General features: G+C 52.9%; 2 protein-coding genes across 4 annotated transcripts; one reads left to right on the plus strand and one right to left on the minus strand.

Moving 5' to 3' along the window:
* The first annotated feature begins 2,609 nt into the window (after positions 1-2,609).
* ACADVL (acyl-CoA dehydrogenase very long chain) lies at positions 2,610-8,124 on the plus strand. The gene is made up of 20 exons (XM_056115165.1): positions 2,610-2,739; positions 2,825-2,900; positions 3,149-3,217; positions 3,315-3,387; positions 3,481-3,545; positions 3,821-3,955; positions 4,325-4,469; positions 4,690-4,819; positions 4,907-5,029; positions 5,478-5,676; positions 5,970-6,074; positions 6,481-6,567; positions 6,652-6,714; positions 6,834-6,935; positions 7,013-7,110; positions 7,190-7,262; positions 7,351-7,423; positions 7,514-7,586; positions 7,675-7,750; positions 7,830-8,124. The coding sequence occupies exons 1-20, from the start codon at positions 2,693-2,695 to the stop codon at positions 7,968-7,970; spliced, it is 1,953 nt and encodes a 650-aa protein (XP_055971140.1). The 5' UTR covers positions 2,610-2,692; the 3' UTR covers positions 7,971-8,124.
* A 134-nt stretch (positions 8,125-8,258) lies between these two features.
* DVL2 (dishevelled segment polarity protein 2) lies at positions 8,259-18,657 on the minus strand. 3 transcript variants are annotated; one of them, XM_056115164.1, is made up of 15 exons: positions 18,264-18,657; positions 14,782-14,851; positions 14,318-14,463; positions 14,088-14,179; positions 13,824-13,959; positions 13,635-13,725; positions 13,426-13,495; positions 13,179-13,318; positions 13,020-13,096; positions 10,915-10,982; positions 10,587-10,715; positions 10,367-10,498; positions 10,069-10,248; positions 9,380-9,598; positions 8,259-9,240 (listed from the first exon to the last, which is right to left on the minus strand). In XM_056115164.1, exons 1-15 carry the CDS (start codon positions 18,452-18,454, stop codon positions 8,792-8,794), a joined length of 2,190 nt encoding a protein of 729 aa, XP_055971139.1. In that variant the 5' UTR covers positions 18,455-18,657; the 3' UTR covers positions 8,259-8,791. The 3 variants fall into 3 exon arrangements, with proteins under 3 accessions (XP_055971139.1, XP_055971137.1, XP_055971136.1); XM_056115162.1 differs by having other exon boundaries at positions 14,088-14,197; XM_056115161.1 differs by having other exon boundaries at positions 14,088-14,224.
* Between the last annotated feature and the right edge of the window lie 226 nt (positions 18,658-18,883).

The following is an 18,883-nucleotide window of genomic DNA, read 5'->3' on the forward strand; positions in this document are numbered from 1 at the left end:
AGGAGCTCCAACATGCAAGGCTAATGGGGCTTCTGGAAGAAATTTGCTTGAGTCAAAGGATCTCTAGACTCCCAACCAGTTAAAAAAGTTCGAGAGTTGCCCTGGCAACCCTGGGTCAATTCTTTTCAGTAATGCCCCTCAGAAAATAGGGTTACTCACCCAGCAAGGCCTGAAAGAGGTCACTATGTAGCACTCCGAGGAGAGGGGGTGCCCATTGCAATAGTGGGGGGGTCAGAAGCCAGAGGGCTGACCTGGGAGCTGGACAAATGCAAAGGGTGGAAGGATCAGGACAAGAGACAGATCGATACCCTCACCTCTTCCCCCAGCCCCAGCCCTTTCGGCACAGGCAGGATGGAAAAATTCAGGAAGAAGGATCCCAGTCTGTCCCCGACACCCCCCTCCCTCCTCCACAAGAACACCTTTTTTTTCACCTCTTGGTCTCTCAGACATCTCCCTCTTCTCTAATTTTAATCTCCCTGATTCACTAGGATTGGAGTTGAGCTTCCATCTCCCAACCCAATTCTAGTCATTAGGTAAAGCAGATAATCTCTGGACTAACGACTGTCCTGTTCTTCCCCAGATCCCCAGGAAGCACTCCCTTTGCTTTGCTCCATGAGTCTCAACCCCCTCTCACTAAAGCTAGGCGGCGTGACTTCAATTCACTTTCCCAGGCCAGAAAGATAGTATGAAGAAAGAATAAGGCACTTGCCGTGCACACGGCCAACCTGTTTCATAACTGGCATGACATTGATCTGAGCACCGCCAGCAGTGACCCCTGAGTACAGAGCCAAGAGTGAGCCATGCTGAGTGTAGTCCCAAAATGGGAGAAAAAAAATCACCTTGCTGAGGGACTGGGGAAGAGGGTCACTTCAAGAATTCCCCCTCCTACATCAACAAACAAACACTGTTCATCGATTTGCCCGAGTGGGCCCAGTAATGTCTCCATTGTGAGACTTCTTGTTACTGTGTTTGGCATATTGAATACTCTCAGCTCGGCCGGGCTGGCTGTGTGGAAGGCAAACGCCCTACCGCTGTGCTATCACTCCAGCCCTACATCACAGCTTAAAATAAAAGTTGCTCCTTTTTCTTGAACCAGAACCAGTTTCCAGTTGGACAGGCAGAACGGGAAGGTATAAATGATTTTTTTGTTTTTGTTTAGTACCTACAGTGCTCAGGTTTTATTTCATCCAGGCAGGCTGGGGGTGGAGGTGGGTGGCAGGATCAAACCCAGACGAGCCTGTTCTAGGATTTCTGGGTAGCTTTTTGTTTGTTTTTTGAGGAGGTAGGGTGGCAGCACACCCAGCAATGCTCAGGGGTAATACTCCTGGCGCTGCACTCAGGAATCCACTCCAGAGGTGCTCAGGCAGCCATGTGGGATGCCTAGGATCGAACCTGGGTCAACTGCATGCAAGGCAAACACCCTACCCTCTGTGCTATTACTCTGGTCCTGTTCTAGGATATTTATTTGTTTATTTATTTTGCTTTTTGGGTCACACCTGGCGATGCACAGGGGTTATTCCTGACTCTGCACTCAGGAATTACTCCTGGTGGTGCTCAGGGGACCATATGGGACGCTGGGAATCAAACCCGTGTCGGCCGCGTGCAAGGTGAACACTCTACCCACTGTGCTATCGTTCCAGCCCCTGTTCTAGGATTTTTTTTCCCTTTTGGTTCATATCCAGAGATGCACAGGGGTTATTCCTCGCTTAGGAATTACTTTTGGCAGTGCTCAGGGGACCATATGGGATGCTGGGACTCGAACTTGGGTTGGTCATGTGCAAGGCAAATGCCCTATCTGCTAAACTATAACTCCAGCCCGTTCTAGGATTTTTGATTTGTGGGAGAGGGGAGTGACAGGACAATTGCTATAGCTCCTCTAGAGCCTGGGAAAAATTCTTTTACCCAGAGGTCAAATCGATCTCAGGAGGAAATACAGGTCAGAGAGTAAAATGTTCCATCATTTGTTTTTCAGAATTTGCAAAACACCTCCTTGGCCTGAGGAGTATATGCTTATGACACACATCCCAGCTTGACTTTTTCACCCCATTATTTCTCTTTTGTGTTAGGGGAGGCTACCTCATGAAAGACCCCAGAATCTCGGGTCTTTTCATCCTCTGGCACTGGTCTTCCACTTCTTTCTGGGAAGTCTGGGAGCCCAGTACCGCAGATAGGGCACTTGCCTTGAATGTGGTGGGCCAGGCTTCAATCCTCAGCACCCGAAGCCCGCCAAGTGTGATCCATGAACCCCGAGCCCAGAACCTGAACACACCTCCGGGTGTGGGTCCCCCAAAAAAACCCTCCATGAGTCTGCCAGCCTGACCTCCCATGTGTCTATCGATCTATCCTCTTCTGTCCCTCTGACCAGCCACCTAAGCCATTGTCACTCTCTTCTGCTCCATCCCACCTCGCGACGCCTTCCAAGGACTACACTTCAGTTGGGACAGGTGGCAAGACTGAGTTCAGGTGAGACCAGGGCCATTTGTCACCCTGGGTCTACTAGGGCTGGGGAGCGGGGGAGCGGGGGAGCGTTCCGGAACTACAGCTCCCAGCATGCTCGAGCGCCGGAAGCCCCTCCCGACCGCCTCCCGGTGCATTGTGGAGCGTGAATCGGGGTGGGACGACCCAGACTTAGACAGACCGAGTCAGTGTGCTAGGTCGGCGCTCGAGGCCAGCCCGCAGGAGCAGCTCGGAGATGCGGGCCGCAAGAATAGCCCCGGGCGTGGGGCGGCAGCTGCTCAGGTTGGGGAGCGGAAGGCGAGGCGTTGAGGGTGGGTGCCGCGGGTCGGGGTGAGCGACCCCGGATTGAAGCCCCCGTCCCCCACAGCTTACGACCCAGCGCACTCTTGGGGCAGCCTGGGGCCGGCCCTGCGCAGCGACCCTATGCCAATGGGGCCGCTCAGGTAAGTGCCCGCAGCGCCGGGGGCGTGCGGGGCGCCCGCCGCTCGCCGTCCTCCCGGCCCGCCGGCAGGGGTCTCCCTCCGCATCTGCCTCCGGGCTTGGCACCGAAAGTGGGGGAAAGGGCAGGCCAAGGTGGCCGGGGCGGAAAGTAGGGGAAAGGTGGCCGGATCCACCGAGCCCCGGAACCCGGCCCTTGCCTCCGCTCTCCTGGGCTCTTCGACGTCCGCACTCGATAACCATCTTCCTCCAGGCGGTTCTGGACAAACCCGAGGCCGGAGTCTCCACCGATGCTTCCGCCGGGGAGAAGCCGGCGAAGGCGGTACGTGAGTGCCCGGAGGCTGGTCTGAGGTGTGAACCGAGCCGCCGGCAGCCACACCCCAGCCAGCTCTTCCCTGACGCTTCTTTGCTCACTGCAGGAATCCAAGTCCTTTGCTGTGGGTATGTTTAAAGGCCAGCTCACCACCGATCAGGTGTTTCCATACCCGGCCGGTAAGAGACTGGGTAGACCGGGTGGGGAAGAGCAGGATCTCCGACCACCTCACCTTGCCTGGCCTCAGCCGCCCTCTCCTGCTCCCCACACAGTGCTCAACGAGGAGCAGACACAGTTTCTCAAAGAGTTGGTGGGGCCCGTGACCCGCTTCTTCGAGGTGAGCAATTAGAGGCAGAGGACTATTTGGGCCCTGATGGAGTGGAAGAGATGTTAAGAAGCCTGAAAGCGTGGTAGATCAGAGACAGTACAATGGGTAGGACATTTGCCTTACACATAGTCGACCGGGTTCTGTCCCTGGCTTCCAAGCACCACCGGGGTAATTTCCAGACCGAGCAAGGAGTAACCCGAGCATCACTAGGTGTGCCATACCCCCCCACAAGAAATAAAAGGCCAAGAAGAAGGTGTGGATGTGGAATCCTATGATTTCCCCAGGAGGTGAATGATCCTGCCAAGAATGACATGATGGAGAAGGTGGAGGAGAACACTATGCAGGGCCTCAAGGATCTGGGCGCCTTTGGTCTTCAAGTGCCCAGTGAACTGGGCGGTGTAGGCCTTTGCAACACCCAGGTGAGGGCACCCCTCAGTTACTCCCATCATGGCAGATGCAGCCCCTCACCCTTGGGGTTCTGTGGGATGACCCTCCTAAATTTCACAGACATCTAAGTGCATCCAGTCCCCGAGGGCTGTGGACCTGACCCAGGTCCCAAGCTCTAATCCGAAGGTGGGTGGGAGGGATTCCTGACAGTAGGGCCCGAAGCCTTCTCCCACCAAAACATGGTGGGAGACATATATCCTCTGCCAGCGTCCCTTACTATACCAGTTTCCTGGTCCCACAACCTCTTTCCCCTCTGTGGGAATATTTCTCTGCCCTTTTGCCCACAAAGGTCAACCTCCCAGGCAGCCAGTTACAGTGTCACATGACTGTTTCCCCTACAGTACGCCCGCCTGGTGGAGATAGTGGGAATGCACGACCTTGGTGTGGGCATCACCCTGGGGGCCCATCAGAGCATCGGTTTCAAAGGCATCCTGCTCTTTGGCACAAAGGCCCAGAAAGAAAAATACCTCCCCAAATTGGCATCTGGTGAGGCTATAAACTAAATCTCGGGACTGGGTGTGTCCTGATCTGGACACAAATTAGGCCACTGGTACTTGGATCACAGCATTTGGGGGCATGCTGGTTGGTGGAGGTTCTGGAAAAGCATTGTAGAATACTAAAGGGAGGTGACTTGCTGAGTTTTACCAGAGGGGCTAAGGGGTAGGGTTACTGAGATTCTTTCCTAAAGAAACTTTCTTCCCAACAGGGGAGATTCTGGCTGCTTTTTGTCTAACTGAGCCTGCCAGTGGGTCGGATGCAGCCTCAATTCGAACCTCGGCTGTGCCCAGCCCCTGTGGAAAATACTATACGCTCAATGGAAGCAAGATTTGGATCAGGTTTATCTTCCGCCGTTTTCCCCTCTCTCCGCAGCCTTGGACCTCACCACGCTCGGACCTGCCTAATGATCTTCTCATTTTCCACAGTAACGGTGGCCTGGCAGAAATCTTCACAGTCTTTGCCAAGACACCAGTTACTGATGCCAGTGGAGCTGTGAAGGAGAAGATAACGGCTTTTGTGGTGGAGAGGAGCTTTGGAGGTGTTACCCAGTGAGTGGGTATGGGGAGGAAGAAAGGAGAGTGGGGGGTGGGAGAGCAGAACTGAGCTATGGGACAAATGGCTGTTCCGAGACATCCGGGGATATGTGCTAAGCCAGAGGAAGTGGACAGCACGTTCCCCATGGGACTGATGTATACGGGACTGATGCAAGGCTTCAGCTCCAGAATCACAAAAGGTGGCAAAACAGAGGTATGCCTCCTCAGTCCTCTGGGCCTCGGGCACCGAGGTGAGCCCTCCCCCCACCTCCTCTGCCCCTTTTCTGAAACTTGTGGCCTTCTCGGTTCAGACGTTCAGGCTACAAAACAGAGGTATGCCACCTCAGTCCTCTGTCCCCTCATAGGCTGGGAGTCGCGTTTTTCTCTGGTTGATAAGAGGTAGTTTATTCAGAGTGGACGCCTGTTAAAACAATCCTGGTTTCTCCACTCTATTCTGCTACAGTGGGGCCCCTGAGAAGAAGATGGGCATCAAGGCCTCCAACACAGCCGAGGTGTATTTTGATGGAGTACGGGTGCCGGCAGAAAATGTGCTGGGCGAGGTGGGGAGCGGCTTCAAGGTTGCCATGCACATTCTCAACAATGGAAGGTTCGGAATGGCAGCAGCCCTAGCGGGCACCATGAAGGGCATCATCGCTAAGGCGGTGAGTACCCAGCCCGAGGGCAGAGAGCTAGCCTGAATCCAGCTCATGTTGTTTCCCCTTGCCCTTGCCAGTGTACCTTCTGCCAGAAAACCTTTCCCTGCCAGCCATTCCAGAGCTGACATGCACAGTCTCAGCAGTGGGAGGCATGGCAACAGCCCAAGCGAGCACTGTAAAAGGCATCGTGGCATAGCTCTCAGTCCAGCCAGGACTAGAGCCAACCCCTGTCCCTCCCAGCCCAGCAGCTTTCCTCAGGAGGTTAAAAGACCACAGCATGACACCATGCCCTCTTTAAGGTGGATCATGCTGCAAATCGTACCCAGTTTGGGGAGAAAATTCACAACTTCGGGCTGATTCAGGAAAAGCTGGCCCGGATGGCTATGCTGCAATATGTGACTGAGGTGAGCCCTCCCCGACTCCCCCTGCCCCTTTTCTGGAACTTGTGGCCTTGTCGGACGTTCAGACTACAACCCCCAGCAGCACCTGGGGCAGTGGGTCTCCAGCTTTACACCAATGCCCTAGGGGATGCGGGGAGGCATAGTCAGCTCAGCTTCTGCAAAAGACTGTTCCACACTGTTCCAAGATGGCTCCAGGATACCAAATTCCACCCCGGTTCTCACCTCTTCAGCCAGTACCTTAGAAGCCCCAGCAAACGTTAACTCAGGATCAAGTATTTTGAGAGGCCTCACATGGGGACACATGGAGAGCTAGGTCACCCCTTGTCTCTGAGGATTTGGGTTTTGAGATGAGAAAGTCTGATGCCACCCTTTTCTGTATTCCTTCCCATGTCCCAACCCACAACCTCAGTCCATGGCTTACATGGTGAGTGCCAACATGGACCAAGGATCCACAGACTTCCAGATCGAGGCAGCCATCAGCAAAATCTTTGGCTCGGTGAGGTCCCGGACACACAGGGAGGGAGAGTCCACTTTGGGAACCTGGCTCCAACACCAGTTTTATATGGTTCTTTGTCCCTAGGAGGCAGCCTGGAAGGTGACAGATGAGTGCATTCAAATCATGGGGGGCATGGGCTTCATGAAGGTACAGGATGGTTCTCTGCCATGGTTCCCTGCCCTGGCTGGGTGGGGTGCAGCTGGGCCAGGAATGAGGGTAAGCTGATTTTGGCATGAGCCTCGCTGATCTGTGTTCCCCTATGATAGGAGCCCGGGGTAGAGCGAGTGCTCAGAGATCTTCGTATTTTCCGGATTTTTGAGGGGACAAATGACATTCTTCGGCTGTTTGTGGCTCTGCAGGGCTGTATGGTAAGAGGAAGGGGACCTGATGGGAGGACAAGGAGTCCTGACTTGAAATCCTGATTGTGGTTTCTCCTCCCCCCCAGGACAAAGGAAAGGAACTCTCTGGGATTGGCAGTGCACTTAAGAATCCTTTTGGGAATGCCGGCCTCCTGCTGGGAGAGGCAGGCAAACAGCTGAGAAGGTAAGTTAGGGCGCAAGGCAGGGCAGAGCAAGGCAGGGTGGTATCAGCAACTTACAAGTCGCTCTCACCCTTCCTCTAGGCGGGCAGGGCTGGGCAGTGGCCTGAGTCTCAGTGGAGTTGTCCACAAGGACTTGAGTCGAAGTGGTGAGCTGGTAAGTAGTCAAAGGAACAGGGGACAGCTTGCACCCAGGACTGATGGGTCTGGGCCCCCTCTGAGCCTGATACCTTCCGTCTCTTCAGGCAGTTCAGGCTTTGGAGCAGTTTGCTACCGTGGTAGAGGCCAAGCTGATAAAACACAAAAAAGGGATTGTCAGTGAGTGACCTCTCTACCCCATCCCCACTGCCTTTTTTCCTCTCCTTTCAATTAATACCCCCAACCCCGTCCCATCTCATTACCTGACAGATGAGCAGTTTCTGCTGCAGCGTCTGGCAGACAGTGCCATCGACCTCTATGCCATGGTGGTGGTTCTTTCCAGGTAAGGAGGCAGTGGGGAACCTGAGCTGGAGGTGGGGTCTGGGGCCAGGGTCACAGGCTAGATTTGTCCTCCCCCTACTTCCCACCAGGGCCTCGAGATCTCTGAGTGAAGGCCACCCCACAGCCCAGCATGAAAAAATGCTGTGTGACAGCTGGTGTATTGAGGTGAGGCTGGGGTTTCTGAGTGGAGTGTGGCGGGGAGAGGGGCTCACAGCGCAGGACTCAACCGCTGCTGCCTCCACAGGCAGCCGCCCGCATCCGGGAGAACATGGCCGCGCTGCAGTCAGATCCTCAGCAGCAGGAGCTCTTCCGGAACTTTAAAAGCATCTCCAACGCCTTGGTGGAGCAGGGGGGTGTGGTCACCAACAACCCCCTTGGCTTCTGAAGGTTCCTAGCCAGTTCTTTCTCAGAATGTGCCTTTACTCAAGCCAAAGCCAAGGCCTTTTTCCTGGGGGCCCAGCTTGTGCCTTGAAAATTTCGGGGCCTGCCCCACAGGAAGTGCTGATCACCACCTTACAAATAAAGTTGCTAATACATCACTCTGCTGTTCCATCTCGGTCCTTTCCCTTGCTGCCTGCCCAAAGAAAGGAGCCAGAGGCACGGGGAGTTTGCCCCTATTGCTTTATTGGTTTTCATACAAGTGACTAAAATAAATAGAATAACAAAAGCAGCTACACGAACCCCAAATACCAAACACATCCCCAGCTTCCTTTGACTACTTACTGTCTATGGGTGACTGATTGATTCCCTTCTTCCTCCCAACGTACCTCTGACCACCACACACCCTCCCCGACCTCCAAGCCCTGTCCAAGGCACAACTATCTGGGGGAACGGACTAGGTCCTCATATTCTGGGATTAGAAGAAAGGGTCCAGTAGATGGGGATTCTTCATATAAAGTAAGGAATGTGTACTAAAAAAATAGTCCAAACAATGTAAGAAATTCTATTTTACCCCCCTCAGGCTTATTAAAAAAAAGATAAAAAAATTATTGGAGGTCCCTCACAAGGAAGGAGGAGGAACCAGGCACTGCTAGAAAGTCACAATGGCAACAGCGTCACAGCAGGCAGTAACCAACAGGACAAGCTGAGCCCAGGCACCAAAGGAGTGATGAACACATATGACTGACAAGACATGCAGTCATAGAACAAGCACCAAGCACCACTGGCCAGGCCGTGGTGCAGATCCAATATGGCCCCTCGTGGGACCTACATGACATCCACAAAGAACTCACTGGGGTTACCCATGGCCATGTGGAAGCTTTGGCGGCTAGCAGTTAGCTCTGGAGGCACAGAGCCCAGATCTCTGACTGGAGGGGCCCCTGGCGGCTGTACTGCTGGAGGCACAGGAGGCAGAGGTGGGGGCATCATGACCACCATCATGGGGTTATACGGGAGGGCCATACCTGGGGGTGGTCCATAAGGATGGAGTCCTGGGTGGGCTCGGAGATTGGGAGGGCCTCCCGAAGAGCCCCTGGACAGAGGTGGGCCACCATCCCCATTCCCCCCAGGCTCCCCAGCCCGCCGAATGCTGCCCCCTCGGCTGGAGGGCTCCGACTCACTGCCGCTGCCGGACTTGGACTCGGGGGCCCGTTCCTCAGGCCTCCCTGTGCGCCCTGCCCCCCCATCGCTTCGTGTCGACCCACTGCTCCGGCTCCCTGCAGGGAGAGGGGATGGGGCACTGAGTCCTGGGCCAGGGCCCCTCAGCTACCCCAACCCCTCCTAGCCGCTCCTCCCTGGTTTCCCCGCAGACCCATCCCTGGTCCCAGGCTGCGCCAGGATCTGACAGGGACTTACCCTCACTGTGCTGGCTGCTGGCACTGCCTCCACCGTAAGTGTAGGAAGAAAGCTCATGGTAGGGTGGCGGCTGAGGGCTGTATGGGTGTGGGGTGGGATACTGGTAGGAGAACGTAGGCAGCAGGGGCCAGGGGGTGGCACCAGGCAGAGGAGCCAAGGTATCCTGGTCTGATGCCCCACTGGATCCATCGTTGTCATTCAGAGAGAGGTTGACTAGGTCTAGAAAGCAAAATCAGAGTTACTGCCTTGACAGGAGGGGATGCTCACCACGATACTAACAACGAGCGCGCTAGAGAGTCGCTGCTCTGAACGGCAAAGATCCCAGACGCCGAATGAAGAGGAACTGGGAACTGCCTCTTCGGAGAGATCAAGATGGGCATTGAAACAAGCAAATTCAAGGACCTCTGACAGGAAATGCCCCACCTATCATTGCAGAAGGGCAGGAATACAGTCAGGTTTGGCCACAGCAGGCCCGTATGTCTCCAGGAGGCTCAGGAAGAGGACCATCCCCAATGGCAAAGCCAGCCCTGCTGGGGGGTGGGGAGGGGTGCACACGCCCTCACACAATGAGAGGCCCAGTGCAAAAGAAGTTTTCTCAACTATGCGAGTGGCCCTGGCAGGTTTCTGGGGTCAGAGGTAAGACACAGAAGCCAGAGTCCTTCTCCCAAGGCTGGGACAGGGGAACTCACAACTCTCACAGCCGCCACTGAGGTCTCCAAAAACATAATAACACTGCTCAGAGAAGGTGATCTTGTTCACAGTATGTCGGATCAGGCCTGCCTTGAGCAATCCGCTGGCATACTTGCGGGCTTCCCGCCGCTCGGGAAAGCCCTCCACATGATGGTAGAGCCAGTCAACCACGTCTGAGCCTAGCATCACCCAAAACAGAAAAAGGCCTTAATTACTCCCCTTCATCTTCTGCTCTCACCCCTACCCAGCTTGTTTCCAGCGCTGCCTCTTCCTCCTCCCCTTCCCAGAACCTAGTACCCAAAAAGGCATTAGGGATGGTGATCTTGAGCCACATGCGGTCCCGAACTTCCAGCCCAGACTCTGGAGCTGCCATGGCTTTGGTCACAGACGCCATGTCTGTGTGGACAGAGAGACCTCGGCCTTCACAGCCTGTCAGAGGAGACAAGGGGAAATTAGAAATAGAGCCTGCAGCAGCAAATCATCACCAAACTGGTGGAAGGCCGATCCTTGGGTTCACCTTCAGGCAGAGAGGACCCAGACGTGATGGTGCTCATGGATGAAGAGCCTGGATAGGCTGGGAAGGTACCAGTCAGCGCAGCAGAGTGAGAGACCCAGGCAGCAGGGTCAATTGGCTGGATGGGTTCATCTGGGAGAGAGAAGTTACCAATCACCCATCACTTTCCAGATGCAGAGAGCCAGCCTCGTTCCTTTCTGATCCCAAGCCTTATCCCACCTCCACCATGAACCTCCTCCACCCATTCCGTATGGCCCCACTCCACCCCCCAGTTCTCAGCTGCACTCCACCCCCCAGTTCTCAGCTGCAGACCCACCAGAGCATCACTCACTTCGGGGGAGAGTGAAATAGGCTTGGGGAGAGGGATCCCAACACTTGGCTACCGTCAGCACAATGGGGCTGTAGGGAAGAGAAGAAGGCCAGTCAAGCAGGGGTGGGGGAAGAAGAGAGTAGAAGCCTGGAATGAGAATGGGTTGAGATAGAGAAGAAGGAAAAAAAAAGCACAGGGTCCCAGAGACGGCACAGGGGTTAGGGAGCTTGCCTTGCATGAAGCCTACTCTGGACACTGCATAGCCCTCTGAGCGCTGCCAAATACATGCCTCGAGCACAGAGCTGGGAGTAGCCCCCATCCCTCACCACATGTGGGTCAAATCCCCCTCACCACCACTCCCACCCTCTAAAAAGGAGAGAAGGTCAAAGTACAGATATGGCTGGGCCAAATAAAGGTGGGCTGGGCCAAAGTAAGGGTGAGAGGCTCCACCACACGAATGACAATAAAACAGTATGTTAATATGTTAACTTTTTCTTTTGAGTCATACCTGGTGGTGCTCAGAGTTCACTCACTGAGCAAGCCCAGGGGACCATATGGGATGCCAGGGATCAAACCCAGGCAGCCACATGTTAGGCAAGGGCCCTACATGCTGTACTATCACTCTGGCCCCAACTTTTGTTTTTGGGTGGTGGGAACTTCATCCACTCAAGGTACATATGCCAGCATTTAGCTACATCCCTAGTCCTCAAAATGGTAACACTTAAAATATGTACTACTGGGAGATTCAGAGATAATGCAGCAGGTAGGAGGCTTGCCTTGCAGATAACGAACCCAAGTCCAATCCCTGATATCCCATATGGTTCCTGGGCCCTGCTGGGAGTGATCCCTAAGTACAGTCAGGAGTAAGCCCTAAGTACCACCAGGTGTGGCCTACCCCATACAACCCAACATAAATGACGTACTACTAGGGCCAAAAAAAAATAGTACAGGAGTTAAGGTACTTGCCTTGCACGTAGCTGACCCTGGCTTGATCACCAGCACCACATAAGTGCACCTGAGTAACCCCCTAGCACTGTCATATGTGGTTCAGAAATCAAACACCGAAAAAAAAAGGGGGGGAGTGAGGACTGCAGAGTTCAGTGGCGAGGGTACTTGCCTTGCACCAGGAAGACCCAGTTTCAAACCCTGGCATTCCAAACGGTTCCCTACGCCCTGCCAGGAAGTGATCCCTGAGTACAGAGGCAGGTGTAACCCCTGAGCCCCAGCGGGTGTGACACCTTCCCCCCCACCCCCCGCAAAAAAGGGGAGGGTTTGAAAGAAGTGCTACTAGGGCCAGGAAGATGGCTCTGTGGCCAGGGGCATGTGCTGCACATGGAACCCAAGTTCAAAGCCCAGCACATGACCCCCTGAGCACTGCTGGGTCCTGGAGGCCCCTGGTGGTCCCTGGCACTGCAGGACTTGAGCAGCTCTGCATCCTCGGGTTGCAGCACTAAACTGCCTGACTCAGTCGCCAAGTCTCACCAGGAGTGCCCGTTCGACCTAGCATTCAGGCTGCCTCGCAGAAGTCACATCAACCAAAACAAAACAATAGGAAAAAACAGTCCGCTGAACAATGCAGGAGTTCAACTCAGAAATATGAGTTCAATAACAGTAAAAACAAAACCATTACAAATGCTAAAATTATCACTGGGTGAAGATTTTCTTTGTTATAATAAGCAAAAATGTCACAGGATTGATGATCACCTCTAGGGGGAGTGAGAAAGCTGAGAGAGACATTTGGAGGAAGATTTATTTACACTGGGCATAATTTATTTCAGGTGAGGGTACTCATTCACTCTGAATTCAGTCATTCTGTTGCACATTTTTGTTTTTGTTTTGGGTTTTTTTTGGGGGGGGATCAGTAGGGGTCGGGGCACTCGGCTACATTTGGCATTGCTCAGGGGCTTACAGCAACCCCTTGTGGTGCTCAGGGAGCATGCACGGTGGCAGAGATTGATCCATGCTCAGTTGCATGCAAGGCAAGTCCCTTACTATCCCTCCAGCCCTGACATTTTTGTTTCACACACTTGTTAAATGATTAAGCTTCACCACTTTTTAAGACTATAAATAGAGAGAGAAAAAGGAAACACAAGAGGATGACGAAACCAAGAGCAGCAGAGGCTTACCCCGGCTTGTGCACAATGTCCCTCAGCACCCGAACTGCATCATCATTACTCATATTCTCAAAGTTCATGTCATTCACCTGAAAATGAGCCAGTGTGTGAGGAGCAGGGGCAGGCAGTGAGAAAGAGGCAGGTGGGCAGCAGAGGCCCTCCCCAGCACACCTGCAGGAGCATGTCTCCCGGCTCGATGCGGCCATCAGCTGCCACGGCCCCACCCTTCATGATGGAGCCAATGTAGATGCCACCATCGCCACGTTCGTTGCTTTGGCCCACAATGGAGATGCCCAGGAAGTTGTACTTCTCTAAAGAAGGAATCCATGTGACATGGGGGAAGTGCCGGCCACATGATTCCCACGAGCCCTAGAAACCAAGTCCTTTCCTGGGCCCCTACCCCAGGCTCCCTTCATACCCATGTTGAGGGTAACTGTGATGATGTTCAGAGACATAGTTGAGTCAGTGACGCTGCTGAAGGAGGAGGTCTGTGGTGAGAAAAGGGGAAGGAGCTAGCTGGCCTTCAACAATCAAGGCCCAGTGCAGAGAGTCTTGTTCTCATGCACCTCCTATACCAAGGCCCATGTCCCAGACTTCTGGGCCCAGTCAACCCAGGAGAACTCTCACCCTCTCCAGTCGGGGAGGCCGCTGTTTCCGTCTCCGCCGGTGGCGCTTGAGAAGGCGGGAAGCACTGCTCTGCTCAGTGGAGCTGCTGAACCTAAGAGGCGGATGAGAAGGGTAGGAGTGATCGTGGGAAAGGAAGAGAGAGAGAGAAACCAGCAGGAAGGAGGGGAGAGAGAGACAGGGAAACCATACCTGCTCATGGTGTCATCCTCATCTGAGTCCCCAAGGCTGGTGCTCTCCAGTTCACTGGTCATGAGGGTGGAGGAACTCTCATAGCCAGCCAGGTGGCGCTCCAGCCTTGAGGGGCCGCTGGGTCGGTGGCCCGCGGCTGGAAAACAACCGGAAGCTCACCATTCAGGTCTCCCATTCTTGTACACTCCTCCAGGATTGGGTCTGGCCTGCCCGCGCGGTTCCCAGCTAACCAATCTACCCCGGCTCAGGACAGGGCCCCCTCACCGCTGTGCTCAGTGCTGTCTCTCCTTCTGGGCCGCTCCCGCCTTAGAGACACTACTGACTCCGTTTCTGTCTCAGGCTCCAGATTTTCACGGCTGCTGGATACATTGGGGCTAGATGGGCAGAGGTGGTTTCCAATCCTGTCAGTGGGACAGGGCTCCAAATCCTCGGCTGCCCCTACAATGGGTTTTCAATGCCCTCCAATCCCCTCCTTAAGAATCCCCAAGACTCACTGGAATGATGGAGGCCGGGAGTCCCCAATGCCACTGGTCCTCTCTGGTGGTAAGGGGGGCAATGGAGGGGGTGGAGGCGCCAGTTCAGACCGAGACTCATGGGTTGTCAGAGCCATTTCCATTTGGGGGTTATCCGATGACACTAACTAAAAGGATGCAAGTGATTTAAAAGCCTCAGTGGGAAAGTGAGGTATATGAGATGGCAGTAAAAGAAAGGACAAAAAAAAAAAAAAAAGAGGACAAGGTATGAGAGCCTGGACAGAAGTGCAAGAAAAAAAGCAGAATTAGATGCTTCACAAGAAGGTGGAAACTGGGGGGCTTCAGTTTCTCTCCAAAAAGATAGAGAAAAGAAGAATCAGGACCTCCAACCACTGACAGGGAGCCACAGAGAAATGGCAACCCAAAACCCAAAACAAACAAAAAATAATAAGGGGTTGGGTCTCAGGGTCAGGATACCACCTTACCCAGGATACCACCCTTCCATTGAAGCAGGGAAGGCGAGCATTGTCATCTGAAATTTCTTCCTTCACCACACTGCCAAGACACAAAATAAAGATGAGACTGGACTAGCACTCCCCAACTACCACACCTGTTTGGTTTCTCCCAATCTTCATCCTGCTCAAGGTTACTGTCTTTCTCCCATTCTGTTCAAGTCCTGTTCTTGGGAAATCTTCCAACATAATTCTCCTTCCTGATTTCTCTCTTTTTAAAAAAATTTTCATCCACACCCAGTCATGTTACTACTAGCTCTGTGCTGAGGCATTAATCCTGGTGGGCTCAGGAGACCATATGGGATGGTGGGGATTGAACGGGGATTGAACCCAGGTTCGCTATGTGCAGTGCAAGTGCCCTATCCTCTGTACTCTCTCTCCAGTCCCTTATTTTTCCTTATTCTCCCAACTCATTCTCAAGGGCTCAGCACTGTTCCAAAGATTTCCAGAGTCTGAGTCAAACCACTCTGTTCAATTCCAAAGGCCATCCCCCAAGGTTACACCAGATGCCCAAATACCTAATCAAAATCTCTACTCCTAGGTTTTCTTTACATTTCTCTCAATTGCTTCCAGAGAACAAATCCTATGTGTTGTCTTTATCTAACGATGTTCAATAGATGGGCTGGAGCGATAGCACCATTTGCCTTGCACGCAGCCAACATGGCCGACCCGAGTTCGATTCCTCCGCCCCTCTCGGAGAGCCCGGCAAGCTACCGAGAGTATCTCGCCCGCACGGCAGAGCCTGGCAAGCTCCCCGTGACGTGTTCGATATGCCAAACACAGTAACAATTAAGTCTCACAATGGAGATGTTACTGGGCCCGCTCGAGCAAATCGATGAACAACGGAGGCCCATGACCGATTCAATAGATTAAAAACAGCACTTTCTCGGGGCCGGAGTGATAGCACAGTGGGTAGGGCGTTTGCCTTGCACGCGGCCGACCTGGGTTCAATCCCCGGCATCCCATATGGTCCCCCAAGCACCGCCAGGAGTAATTCCTGAGTGCAGAGCTAGGAGTAACCCCTGAGCATCGCTGGGTGTGACCCCAAAAGCAAAAAAAAAAAAAAAAGAACAGCACTTTCTTATTAGGCTGTGGCTCCTGAGGTGGGGGTCAGGAGGAGCCCAGCTTTTCCTAACTCTGTGCCTCAACTGGCACAAAACTCTGTACCAAGGGCCTGAAGAGAGAGTACAGTAGGTAAGGCACTTGCATTGCATGCAGCTGACCTGGATTGTGACCCTAGTTCCATCCTTAGCACCACTGATAGTCCCCAGAGAACCACAGAAGTCACTTCCAGTCACCTTAGAGATGCCCAAGTGCTGTTAGGTGAGGACGAAAACACAAAAACCCAACAAAACTGCACTACATGATCTATTCTGCTTGATCGAGCCCAACTTTGGGGTCATAGTGCCCTGGGTTCCTAGAAGGCCCTGCTTCTCAACCACCACATAATGTCTTTAATGACTATTCTCCTCAGCACCATGTCCTGGTCAGGCAGCAGAGTATCTGTTACTTGGTAGCGATTAGTGATTAGAGAATATTTTTTGAGGCCAGAGACAGTAGAGTAGGTAGGATGTTGGCCATGAATTCTATCTCCAGTACCTCACAGGGTCTCCAAGCCCTTCCTGGAATGTTCACTGACCAAAAAACCATGAGTAAACCCTAAGTACAGCCCAGTGTTGGTATCCTCTCCCCTCAAATATATATATATATATTTTTTCCCTTTTTTTGGGTCACATCTGGCAATGCACAGGAACTACTCCTGGCTCATGCACTCAGGAATTACTCCTGGCGGTGCTCAGGGGACCATATGGGATGCTGGGAATGGAACCTGGGTCAGCCGTGTGCAAGGCAAACGCCCTACCCGTTGTGCTATTGCTCCAGCCCCATCAAATATACATACTTTTTACTACAGGAATAAACATAACCAGCTCTCAAAGACCCACTCTTTCTTTCTGTCACACATACACACACCCCCACCTCCCCAAATTATTACATCCTATAGTCCACAGTTTAGTCCCATTTGCTATCAGTGTGACAACACAACCAGGTCACTACCAACCTGTCTTGACATTTAGGTAATACTTTTCTCAACAAAACCCATTCTCAGCTTGTCAAATTATTCTATTTTGTATCACTATAACCTGTGGACTAGAGAGCCTTGTATACTGGCATTTATACTCACCACAAATTTATTGTGAAGCAAGCACTTTTACTTAGATTATCTCCAACTCAGATAGGATAAAGGCACAAAAATTAAACTACTTAAGTGACAAGCAGACAAAATTAAAGCCAAAATAACTAAGGTAATACGCAAAATACCACTCTCCCAAACATGCAACAATTTTTCCTAGATTGTTTATTCAGTGCACCTAAAACCCAGGATAACCCAGCCCATCTACTTCAAGAGCTGAAGCCGATGACCCAAAGGCTCTGTCCCAGATATTATAAATTAAAAAAAGGTATTTTTTCATTTTTTTCATTTCATCATCCTGTTAATCGTCGATTGCCTCGAGCAGGCCCCAGTAACGTCTCTTTCATCCTAGCCCTGAGATTATATTCACGGCTCTTTAGGAGAATGAGACCCATCATTGTTACTGGTATTTGGCATATTTGGTACGCCACGGGGAGTTTGCCAGACTCTGCCCTGTGGGCAGGCTACATTCGATAGCCTGCAAGTTTGTCCAAAGTAGGAATGAGACAATAAGATGTCATTAAAAAAAAAAAGGTATTAATCAAATTGTTTACTTCCCAGTATAGCCCAGAATTTTCCCTGGGGATCATCCCAGGGACCTAATACCCCACTATCTCAAAACATGCAGCTGTCCAATATAGACTACAATACTGCTGTCCTTAGTAGTCTAAACACCAACCCTGTCTGCCATTGTATTAACACCCTAGTTGAAACTAATCAACCCACAGAACCACGTAAAAATGGAAATGGTCAATGTTTTCCATTACATCAAGTCCAAGGGAGCTGAAGAACACCCCCAATATTGAACCCTCCGCATTCATAGAATGAACGTTCCCTAGCAACCCGTCTATACTGGTAGAGGTCAGAAGGTCCCAAACGTTCCACCATAGCCAAATCAGTATCAGAAAATTTCAGAGTATCCCTAGTCTGTGTGCTACTGGACACCTCGGAATAAACTGGCAGAGGGTCAGATCAACCTTACCGCAGCTGTCCATAATATCCCCAAATAAGCCAGAGGGTCCCACTGCAATCCCAGAATAGCCTAATTCTCTCTAATCTGGTTTATTATAGCCTAATCTGTCCTACAACATCATCTGCCCCAATCCGTCCAAACATAGCCTTTCCCGTCCTTGGATAGCGAACCTACACCAGCACGGTGCTATCTGCCTCGTTAGAGTCAGTATATCCCAAGAGTCCCTTCAATATTATTCAATCCATTCCAGCACAGCCCCGTCTGGCTGCAGTCTAGGCCTAGCGCGCTCACCCGAAATCCTGATCCATAGACTTGAAAAAGTACTTAGCGCCCGCGGGTCGCTGCAGAACGCTCTTGAAATCACCAAGGGTGATGCGCTCGGCGGGGACTGGGATCTTCACCAGGTAAGGAGTCTCTTCTTCATCCAGATGGTAAATCACCTTCGTCTCCCCACCACCGCCCCCCGCGCCGCTGCCCGCCATGGTCTCGCCCGCGCGCTCCCGGGCTCCACCGCCCACCCAACCCGGCTAATGTCCCCACCGCGCCTGCGCACACCCACAAACCGACGCGAGCGCGCCTGCAGGATCGACCCAACGTAAGAACATGCAGAGGGCAGGTAAGAAGGTGGTGGCCAGTGGCGTGGCAGTGCAGGAAGCGACCGGCGGAGCACGACCCAAGCCCCTGGCTAAGGCTGCCGCCGCCGCCGCCGCCAGACTCCCTCCAGTGCCCCGCCTACCCTCAGACCACGTGACCCGAGCCAGCCCCCTTGGCACGCCACGCCCCACCACGTGAGCCTTCCCGGTCACGTGACCACGTCGACCCGCCCAGTCTCCGACACGTGACCACCTCCAGCAACGGCCACTCAGTCCCCAGCGATCCCGCCCACCAATGTCTCCGCCTACGATCTCTTG

This window comes from Sorex fumeus, unplaced genomic scaffold (genome assembly GCF_029834395.1).
Source record: "Sorex fumeus unplaced genomic scaffold, SorFum_2.1 ptg000028l, whole genome shotgun sequence".
Lineage (NCBI taxonomy): Eukaryota > Metazoa > Chordata > Mammalia > Eulipotyphla > Soricidae > Sorex > Sorex fumeus.